At 43.1% G+C, this 11,793-nt stretch overlaps 1 protein-coding gene across 1 annotated transcript in view; it reads right to left on the bottom strand.

The window, feature by feature from the left end:
• Nucleotides 1-11,793, bottom strand: part of ABCA4 (ATP binding cassette subfamily A member 4) — a 131,532-nt gene that overhangs the window by 63,167 nt on the left and 56,572 nt on the right. The window contains 4 exon segments of the mRNA XM_037500828.2: nucleotides 2,333-2,537; nucleotides 5,913-6,134; nucleotides 9,225-9,447; nucleotides 11,321-11,497. Of these exon segments, the coding sequence (XP_037356725.1) occupies nucleotides 2,333-2,537; nucleotides 5,913-6,134; nucleotides 9,225-9,447; nucleotides 11,321-11,497 (827 nt within the window).

An 11,793-nucleotide genomic window follows, 5' to 3' on the forward strand; every position in this document is an offset into this window, starting at 1 on the left:
GTAGAAACTAATATAGTCACACAGCTAGGATCCAAAGCCAGATCTCCTGACTCAGCCTAGCAACCTTTCTCCTGCTCCAGGGCTGCCGTCTACACATTTCTGCTGACAAAAGGCTGCCCTGAAATGATCTGAAAGCCTAAGTTCATCCCTCCCCAAGGACCTGGCCCAGCCTTCCTCTCCTCGACCTGTAGCTGGCGACGGCACTAAGACCGAGGTCCCAGCTGCCATAGTGCAGGGGGCAGTTGGTTGGCTTGAGGACCATTCACACAGAAGCCGAGACATCTCTAGCTACAAGGAAACACTAATTTGAAGGAAAATATGATTTAAGCAAAGGAAATGCTAAGCTGTGCAAATAACTGATTTTTTAAAAAGATTTATTTATTTATTTATTTATTTATTTTATTTATTTATTTATTTATACAAGAACTGGGGTACAGGCCAGATGTGCGGAAGGGTGATAGGATTCACCAGAGACAGAGCAGGGAACAGAACAGGTAGATTGATGAAATACACTGCTAAGGGAAGCAGCGGGCGCAACAGGAGAGGTCTGCAGTGCCATGTGGGACCCTCGCCAGTCGGCCAGGATCAAACCAGCACTGCAGAGCCCGCAGGCAGCTTCATAGAGTGGCGCTCAACCACCTGCGCCACCAGGGGAGGCCCGCAAATAACTGATTTTGATTTGGGAGCTGAATTTCTATGATGCAGATTAATCAGGTTATTCAGCATCTTCCAAAAGTCAGGCCTGAGCACTAATGCCATAACAGTGAGCAAAATGGACCATGGTCCTACCCAGACGGGCCCATCTTCCACTAAGGGGAGAGAGTCAATGCACAGACACAGAAAGACACATCATGGTAGATGGTGATGTTTCAAAAATGAAGTAGGAAAACAGGCCAGGAGCCCTGCAGGAATGGAATTTATAGAGGGGTAAATATTTAGATATTTTTATTCTGCAAAGATGCTAATGATAGGGGGACAACTGAATAGAGGTCTGAACAAAGTAAGAAAGCAAGTCTTCAGGGGGGTATGTGTGTGCATGTGTGTGCATGTGTGTGTGTATAAGTATGCTCCCGGCAGTGAGCAGCAGGTGCAAAGGTCCTGAGGAGGAATGTACTTAACATATTGATAGCAAGGAGGCTAGAGTGGCTGGAGCAGAGAAACATGGGAAGAAGGGAAGGCCATGAGATGAGGAAGACAGCTGGGGACCAATAATGAATCGTTTTGCAGGCCAGGATTGGGACACTAGATTTTATGCTGAACAAGAAGAAAAGCCAGTACTGGAGGGATTTGAACAGCAGGATTGACACCATCTAACCTAGATTCCAAAAGGATCTCTGAATACAATGTGGAAAAGGGACTGGTAGGAGAAGATGGTGGAAGGAGGAGGCTTGAACTGGGAAAGCTGAAACAGAGATAGTGAGCAAAGTCAGATCCTGGAACCGTTTTAAAGTAGAGTTAACTGCATTACTGATGGATATTTGACTCGTGGATTTAAATTTCAAATGCTGGTTCTGAAAGCCCCCATTCAAACAAAGGAGAATGAGATTTAAATGAGATGAGAAATAAAGGGCTGGGAGCTAAAGAAACAAATACTTTTTTTTTAATGATCATTTTTATTTAGGAAAGAGGAAGCAAAGAGCATAGTCAATCATTTCTACAATTCCTCTGCACGAGGACCCAGATCTCCCTCTCGCCTTCCTTCTTTCATTTATTGGACTGTAGATCCATTCACTCCCATTTACCTCCATTTCCCATGTCTATCTCCAACTCCCACAGGCAATCATTTTTACATGTTTAATGTATATTATTTTGATTTGTGTTATTATAAACTATATACAGTTATTGCATTCTTCTGCATTTTTTAATAATAAATTTTATTTTTATATTCCCCATACAATTGCAACCCCCTTATTTTGACCCCAATCCCTCCCCTCCCACCCCCTACCCCCCATAGAGTGTCTCTGGTTCATAGTTTTTTGTTGATTTTGATTTTCACTTTCCTATAGTTATTCATTTTCCTGGTCCCTTATTTAAGTTTTCTAGATTCCTGCTATGAGTGAGACCATCTGGTATTTTTCTTTTTCTTTCTGGCTTATTTTGCTGAGCATGATCCCTTCCAGCTCCATCCATGTTGCTGCAAATTGCATGTGTTTATCTTTTTTGAATGCTGAGTAATATTCCATGGTGTATATGTACCACATCTTCTTGATCCAGTCATCTATTTTTGGGCATTTGGGTTGTTTCCAAAGCTTAGCTATTGTAAATAGTGCTGCTATAAACATAGGGGTGCAGGAGAAACAAATACTTTTACTGTATGGAAGGGGACACTTACCTTGAAACACTTGATCCAGGTACCAGGCAAGAAGACCATACAGAGCTACATCGAGGAGTATCATCTTCATAGACATCAGGAAACTGAATTCATCCCCTTCCATGGGACTGTTTCCAATATTGTTCCACTGCAGCCCCAGGCCTTGCTCCTCAAAGCGAACCAGGTACTCAGTGTCAAACCCAAATGCCACAGGAGACAGCAGGCTCTGCAGTGGGGCAAAGAGGGCACAACAAATGGGCAGAGTGTCTTTTTGTTTGTTTGTTTGACTTATTTTATTTTATTTTATATATTTTTTACATCATTTTTCATTTTTGAACAATGTATACATTTTCATCTTGGTTATAGTCCCCATACAATTCCCACCCCTCTTGTTTTGATCCTAGTACCTCCTCCTCCCCACAACCCCATAGTGTGTTTCTGGTTTATAGTTGCTTGTTGATTTTGATTTTTACTTTATTATAATTAGAATTTTTCCTGGTCCCTTATTTAGGCTTTCTAAATTCCTGCTACGAGTGAGACCATCCGGTATTTTTCTTTTTCTTTCTGGCTTATTTCACTGACCCTGATCCCTTCCAGCTCCATCCATGTTGCTGCAAATTGCATGAGTTTATCTTTTTTGATTGCTGAGTAATATTCCGTTGTATATATGTACCACATCTTCTTGATCCAGTCTTCTATAAGGAACTCTCCTGCACTGTTGGTGGGAGTACAAACTGGTCCAACCACTATCCAGAGCTGTGTGGAGATTCCTCAACCTGCTAAAGATGGAGCTTCCATATGATCCAGCAATTCCACTCCTAGGTATTTACCCAAAGGACACAGAAACATTAATTCAGGAGGGCACCTGCACCCCTATGTTTATAGCAGCACTATTTATAATAGCTAAGCTATGGGAAACAACCCAAATGCTCAAAAATAGATGACTGGGCAGAGTGTCTTTTAATCAACCCAACAACAACTAGATGCCCACACTTTAAGTAGAGAGGCCAAAAAAGAAAAAGAAAATGGTCAATGTGGAGTTCAGGTATAAGGCCACCAAGAGAGGGGCTAAGGCAGTCTTCCCAAAGGAAGAGAGTTCTGGAAATGACTTTGGTCTCAGGGATACCTGCTCAATACACCCTAGGCCACTCACCTATTCCATGAAACATACTCTATGGAATAGGGAAGAAAATACCATGAAGCATGCCACGCAGAAGGACCAGAGGCCCTTGGGTGTACCTTCCTCCCTTACCCTCTTCTGCCTACTTCTTTCTTAAGACCCCACAATTCTCGGCAGGACAAAGAAGCAAAGTTGTGCAGCTTTGTGAGGGCCCAGCAGCGCCCTCAATCATCAGTATCCCAGAGCAGGCTTGGGGCCAGAGACGGGGTAGCCTCATGATCTGCTGAGGTCTCACGGCCTCCTTAGATTATGTTGACTATTAGCTTTTCCCACCTCTAGACTGGGGGGGGGGTCATTTTCTTTTCTTAGTTTCCTGTGGCGGGAAAAGTTCAACTGATCAAGTGCGCAGAAGGAAGTCTGAAGAGGAAGCTCCCCGTGAAGCCCCTACAGGTGGTTCCCCCAGAGCAGCAAGCACTTGAGCACATGCAAAGGATGGGCTGCTCCCATTTTCTCTGCTCAGAGGCCTCCCTGCAAGACCCAGGGTGGGGTTTAGAGGGTCTCTCTGCAGGAAGAAAGGATTCCTTAACTACATGTTCAAAAAAACCATTTAAAGTAGCTTTCTTGGGTCCTTGCTTCCAAGATGACCAAAAGAAGTAATAAGGGTCATGCCAAAAGGAGTTTTGGGATCTCTGTAGTCATGTGAGGTCTATATGTGGCATTAACTGTGGTAGATTCATACCTATCCCATGGACAGGAAATTCCCCACTGTGGTTCCAAACATGATAAAGACACTTGTAGAGATATCCAGATTCAAGTTCTTTTGAAGAGAAACACCCATGGACAGGGCCATTAAGAAATCTGTAACTGGAAATGTAGTGTATCCTCCCCAAGAGCTAAAGTTTCCTGGTAGATTCACATGCCCTTGAAGCCAGGTGTGGCCTCACAGCCCCGTCCCTCCACCCACTGCACCAGGATAGCCTGGCTCTGCTCACAGAGGGAGTCATAGGATTTCTTACCACTAGGCCATTGTGATTATTTTAGAAAACTGGGTGCTATAAATGGCAGCAATTTTTTATTTAACACTGATGCCTTGGCTCTGAGACCAACTCAGTTTAAGTCATGAGAACCATTCAGACCTTAGATCTTTCCCAGTGAGAGTTGGTGGCAGTTCCTTCTCAACCCTCTTACATAAAAACTGTGGACAGGACAATCGGGTAGGGCAAGGAAAACTGTATACTACAAGGCCTGGAAGCTGGTTAGCCTGGTTAAGAAGAAGATGGAAATGGCTGCTTTGTAAACAATTAGTGAAAAAGACAGTGCTGTTAGCTTTGGAGTCCTGAACTAAGAGAGATCTTGGGCAATCAAGTTAGTTTCTGGAGTCTTCTTCTCAAAAAGTGCCTGATGTAAGGCTCGCTCATTTTTGCCAGTCTTTGTGCATGCAGTGGCATAGCATGTGAAAGTGTCCAAATCAGACACCCCTAAATTCTCAGAATCTTTCTCCTCAAAACTCTTTGGCATGCAGAGTATTTTAAGCTGAAAGCAATGAATTCCCTGAGGCTGAGAAATTTTTGTCTTTGCCTAAGTCCTTATGCCTTCCTAATCGAAAAAGAGATCATCACTCCTAAGCTTCTGCCCTTTTTGTAATCAGAGAAGTGACTGCTGCTCCCCATTTTATGACCTAGAAGAATGTAATCTAGGGGGGGAGGTGTTATCCAAATATAGGTTTATCAGTGAGTAAGTCCTCTCTATCTAAGAAGCTCATCTTTATTCTCAGAGTAAGGGTGAGGTAACCCTTTCTTGCCTGTCATGTGAAGTCCCCACCACTCCACCCCTGCCTTCTTGATGCCCCAGATCCCTAAATGGAGCATAAATATCCCTAGTCTCCTCTATTATTCTTTAGAATTTATAACTGCAAATTCACCATTCATATATTATTAAATTTGGGCTTTTTCTCTTATTAATCTGTCCATTTATTCTTGTGTCCAACTTTGGAAGAACCCAGATAGAATAGGGAAATTCCCCACTGTGGCCCCAAACATGATAGAGACACTTGTAGAGCTAATCAAGTTCCTTTGGAGAGAAGCATAAACTTTTAATTTATGGAAATGTCTTTCTGGATAGAACAGTGGGGACAAGGGGACATGCTCCCTCCTTTCTGAATCTTCTCAAACACTGTGAAAGGAAAATTAAGTGAGATGGACTTAGCTGTTCTCGTGTGCATGCACAAAGGGACCCAAGAACTGAACTGGTTTTCAATTCCTTTCCAGGCTCAACTCATCAAGCAGGTTTGGTAAGGAAGAGCTGTTAGGTGGCTCATGATGAAGACTGCTTCCACTTCCCCAATTCTGCCCCTGTGCCTTTTAGTCTTAGGTCCCCCAAAAGCAAAGTGCATGCCCTCAAAAGGTGATCAGTCCTCCAAAGCTATTCTAGACCCCTCAGAAGAACCATACCACAGGTTAGGGGTGGCCTACAGTCACCTACCACAGCCATCTTCAGGTTGGCCGTCATTTGGTCCTGCCAGGCGAAGCAGAGAACGTGGGGCAGATAGAGTGTCAGGTAGATGATGCCACTGCAGGCGGCTGCTAGGCTGGCCCTGGAGAAGAAGGTGCTGAGCAGGAAGCACTGCATGATTGTTGCAGCAGAGAAAGCCAACAGAAACAGGAAGAGGATGAGCGGATTACTGTAGTGGAGGATTCTTCCATGCTGAAACCAGAGGCACTTGAGTCAGTAATTTGCACACATTCAGGGTACTGGCCTCAGGGGGTGACCTCTGTGCAGTGGTTCTGGTGCCCTCAGAAGCTCTCTATCATGGATGGATATTCCCCACTAGCCTTTTTTGGTGTCTAAACTTCTACATTCAAGTCTCAATATGTTGAGTTTTTAACCCTATGAGTGCCATTTTCCCTGGGAGGTAACACACTAGGCTGCCTTTCAGTACACTAATTATTGGTGGGAAGGGCATAGCATGCAGAAGCCTAGTGCAGAAGAGGCAGACCTGCACGGGGGTCTTGGAGCATCAAGAGCTGCAGGATATACCGAGTAGACGAGGACAAGGAAAGGGAGGTGGAGACCATTTCATAATCTCTAGCATTTTCCCTTGGGCCTGGGCTTTATGCAATCATTTGTGCTTGTATTCTGAGACTTGTCACTCACAAATAGGGGGAAATATTAGTAATTAATCCATATCACCTGCAAGTAGATTAATCCTCCCTTCCCATTAATATCATGTCAATACACTCCATAGAACCTGTGGGCAATACTCAGTATCCTCCACATTAACTAATGAGTTGATCACTTTGTAGAAAATAGGACAAACTATTTTTAATAAGTGATCCACTTCTCAATTACATTACAGAATAAACAGAGAAGTGCCAATTTGTTAGTCCTTGGTTCTCCTTTGTTATAGGCAGCCTATGAGGAGTTTTAGCTTTTGCACATGACTCTAAGTTACATATAGGTTGTCCTGTTTGCCTTTTGCACATGACTCTAAGAACATATAGGTTGTCTTTCCTCAGCAACATAGAGGTAAATATAGGATCATCCTTTGAATGGGTTCTGATCAACTGGAAGTGATGCCCCAACCACTGGGTTCCTCTTAGGAAAGAGATCTATTAGCAAAATCTGTCATGGGGAGGAGAGAGTTGAATGGAACTGATGTGCTGCTTATCAACTGTTGCTACCATTTCTCCTTCATTCATGCTCTCCTGCCTGCCAGTAACTAATAGAACACCTCGAAAAATAAAATAAGACAAGTGGCAAAGGAGGGTTGAAGAGAGTCATTCTTAACTAAAACCAGTTTGAAGAAATCTAAAAAAAAATGTCAATATTAGGATTCAGATCTCCTTACTTTGGACCTCACCCCGGACAGCTCACATCTTTTCCTTAATCACATACAACTTGATAAAAGCCAAGTCCATGACTGAACATGTAGCTTTCAGCTGGAAGAACTTTAAGATGGTGTGTTGCTATTTTTAGAAAAATAAAGTCAATTTCTTATTCCAGGTCAAACAAAATCCTGCAGACTTCTAAGGTTGTGTATTTTCTCTTTGACTTAAGGCAGAGGAAAGTCACTTGGCTGACCCAACAATCTCACTGGTGTGGGCTTCCTCTACTGGCCACTTTCATAACAATGGAACCTTCTCATTGTCCCAAATTTCCAGTTTCTTTCCTGAATGGTTGAGATGGGAAGGAAGGACAAGGGAAAGATGGGAGAGTCATTCAAAAGAAAATCCTATTTTGGTGTGGAAAACTGTTTCCGTCATCACTGGAACAATTTTCTGGTTCCCACAAGGAGAAACCCCATTGTGCAAGAAACTCTTGGTGAAAATTCTTAACCTCATTGTCCCAAAAGCTTTGAAGTCCGAATGCCCATTCTTAAGAAGGCAAAATTCAATGTCATTTATCAGTAATAAGTTGAACCAATTCTCATGACCATTGTAAGATGTCATGCATGTTGATGCATTAGCAAAAGTCAAATGCTAATGCATTTTGACTCCTTTAGTTTTGAGGACACAAAATATTTTGCTAGTGGGGGAAAGAACAGACTGAAGGATAGGAAGAAGCAAGGTGCCCTTAGAGGAAAATAAGTTCCTCAGCTTCTCTCCTCATCTTTGTGAAGCTCTGGGAAATTTTGCAAATTTAAAACCACACCAGTGTGGGATCAGGTTGTGTAAACTGACCTCTATGTTGGCATTCATTTAGATATGGCACCAGCACAAGGTTTGACAAAGGTCACAGATCACTGCATCCCAGTGCAACACTAACCAAAACCCTTCAGACTAGTACATTTTGCTGCAAAGAGAAGGAGCAGGATTTGGTTTAACTGGATATATGTTGGTTGGGCAGGATATATGATGGAACATTTTTAGATCAGGTTGATCACTGATCTTAGATCACTGTATGTGGTTCAGCATGAATTCAGACACTTTGCTGCAGTCTGTGGGTCAGAACACTAATTCCCTAATGCAGAGGTATAAAGAGGCAGGACAGCTTGATGAGGCTGTATCAGGAGCTTACAAAGTCAAAAGTCTGAATTTCATACCATATCCCATTAAAATTTTATTTAAAAATGACCTAAATTTATGTCCATATCATTCGACAAGAACAAAAGATATCCATTGTGGAGGAACTAAAAATGAAGGATAGCAGTGTATTAGGAAATGTTTTATTTCTAAGTCTAACTTTTGAGGGAGCTGCAAGTTTGTAGAGGATGGACTGATGCATGCCTGCAGCTATAAAACCTCCTTATCATTGAGAAAGGATAGCTTCCAAATTCCATCCTTTAAAACAGAGAAATCTGGAGGATTTTGCAGGCAGCAGAGTATTCTTTGGTGAATCCATGAACGACATGACCATGATGCTAATTAAAGAATATTCTGGGTCTCCTCCCCTAATACCCTGAAAAGGCTGCTCACATGCCCTCCCCAACAGGTGGTTGGGATCGTAATCCCAGGAAAACACTCCTCGTGCTCCTTTCTTCAAAAGGGAGATCCCTTTACACATCCAATCATCCTGTGCTGGACTTTGCTAACAGCAGCTTCTCCAGATATTCCACAGGATGATACCGGAAAAGCTATGTAGGCTATGGTTTCCTGGGCAGAAAGCGGGGGAAGGGATGACACTATGGCACCGTGGCTCTTCGGGGAGACTTGATTGCTGTCTTCAGCCTTGGCTAAAATGGTTAGACAGCTACATGTCATGTTATCCCTCATGGCCAGATCCAAGCACAAGTTCATGAACAGGAGGAAAGGTAGGAGGAGCAAAGGTATGTAAACTTTTCTCCATCTAACTTACCACGATGAATATCATCAGGAAGAAAATGCTCATTGACATAATGGAGAAGCTGTCCAGAAACCAGGTACACCAAATCACTGCATTGGAGACACCCTGATTTTTTAAGGTTTCCTTCAGTCTTAACTCTTTCTCTAAGACAATGCTCTTAACAGTCATGGAGACAGAGTAGATCCAGGACAGCACCATGAAGATAGGGAAGCAGCGGTTCAGGATGATCATAAAACTGAAGCAAAAGGAGAGAAGCAGGGTGGTAGAATGCCCTATACCTGGCAGACGTGGAGTAAATTTTTGTTGAATGGATGTGTTGAAAACAAAGCTGAGGTAGAATGAAAGGCAGAAAAAATTCACTGGTAATTTAATGATGTGAATCTTTTACGGCACTGCACTTTTTCTTTGAAGGTTTACATTTTCTTTAGCACAAGATGGTAGCTTTTTTGTTAACCTAGGTGAATGCTCTATAAGTAAAATGTATAAATTAAATCATGCTATGTATATAACACTGTTAAAAACTTCCCTGTAAGGTCTCACTGGAAAGGACTGCAGACTTGATGATGTGACTGGAATACACAGGCACATGCTAACTGACAGTGATGCCCAAGAGTGTGGACCACAAATTACTGATGTTGAGATCAATAATTGGGCTTCCCAAGGGAGCCTACTAGTGTAACACTGTCTACCCTGGAGTATAAACCCCAGTTAAGCAGGAAGAGGCACAAAATAACATATCAGCGTGGCACCTTCAGAAAGCAACTGACCCATCAATACATCAATCAGTGACCCACTGACTCCACCAGCCATGCATAGATGGAGTAGATCCATGGCTCTCATTTACCCCAGCAAGCAGGGTAAATCTGATATTCAGCAATTACTTTATTGTGAACTTTACATATGTTTATCCTGGACTTGATGTGTTAGTAAAGCCTTTGGGATTATTATCTACAGAAAATTGTTGTACTGTCATGGAACTGGCCCAATTCCAGCATGGGATCCTTTCAATCAAGATGGCCCCAGGGAAAGAGACCATCAAGTCATAAAGGCTGCATTTCTGGGGCCAGCCACTAGAGGACTCTCTCCCATACTGAATGGCCTGAATTCCTATTGCCGCCATACGTCTACTGCCACTTCCCAACCAGCCATTTGCATCTGATCCTAAAAGTAGAACTGGAATTTTGTTTCTGGCTCCATTTCTCATCTTAGCTTATAGTCCAAACCTAAAGTGACTATAGAAAGGTTTTTAGTTTTCTCTAGAGCTGAGGAGGGAGAACTGACAGGACTAAAGTGGTATGAAAGTGTTTCTTGTGCCCATACTGGCCTCTCTTTTAATGTCTTGCCAAGTGACAATCTGACTCTCCTTTCTTACAACTCTGTGTGTTGATCTACTCTCTGAATCTTGCAGACAAACAAGTACACCACTATGGTGAACTTCCCAGTTGTTTTCTAGGCATTGATATCTAAGCCAGCAATAGGATTTCTGCCTCATCCACCATGGTAAATGAGCCCACCCAGCCCCCTCTTCCTCTCTGTCCCTCTTTCTTCCACTCCCCCAAATCCAAGTTCAGAAAGCAGTAGGCTACTTGCTTGGCTTGCTACTGGCCAGCAATTGTGCAGGCCTGGGGAAGGCAGTGGGCAAGGAGGGAGGGCCTGAGCTCATCTAACACATTCCTCTACCTTTTCATTAAGTGTACATCATGGGAATGTTAATTAGGGAAGGAGCTGCATTATTCCAAGGCTCCTAGGCACCGAATCTACTTGCATGCAGAATCCTGATTTGCTAATTTGGCAATCATTGGGCAGACCTGCTGACCAGACTCCTTCCACATACCAAACACACTACGCAGTGGAAATTTAAAAAGTCTTGTTCCCTCCTCAATTCCACTTCCCTTGTGTTAATTTTCACCTTCACTTTTCTACCCATACCACTTTACAGATTGTGCCTATGGTCCTGCCTGGAGCTTGGGAGAAGCAGGCTCCTCAGCCATAGTACCATTCTCCCCAGTGTGGTCCCAACCCCCAGGTTTCTCCCTGGAGAGTTGCTGAATTTCCCACCAGCCACCTTATTATCTTGTCAGGGAAGAGGGTGAGAAGCCTCAATTCACGAGTCATCCACAAAGCAGGGGTAAGGCATCTGCTGGAGATAGATTCCAATGGGGACCTCAGCCTGGGCCTGACTCCTGGTAATCCCCTGTTCAACCATGTCCTGCAGATAGGCAAACCCTCCCCAGATGTATTGGAAATCTTCCACAGGATCAGCCCTGGGACCAGAATCCCAATACCTAAGAAGAAACCAGAGAGAGGGATGAGGTAACCTGGAACTCGCTCTCTTAAAGACATTCCTTTAAACTTTTCCAAACTATTGGTCTCCATTTTCTAACTCATGTTTAAATCTGTTATAATATTATATTAGCTACACATGACTTGTAACTACATTCAATCAGGGACTCTATCTTGAGCATTACAAATCATCATATTTCCTCTTATTTAACTTTATTGATGCATAGGTTGAATGCAGTCTCAATCCCTTTTTCTGTACTAAATGTAATTTCCCAGTGACCTTGTCAGAATCTCTGTG

This window comes from Talpa occidentalis, unplaced genomic scaffold, assembly GCF_014898055.3.
Source record: "Talpa occidentalis isolate TD23 unplaced genomic scaffold, MPIMG_talOcc4v2.1 talOcc4.9, whole genome shotgun sequence".
NCBI lineage: Eukaryota > Metazoa > Chordata > Mammalia > Eulipotyphla > Talpidae > Talpa > Talpa occidentalis.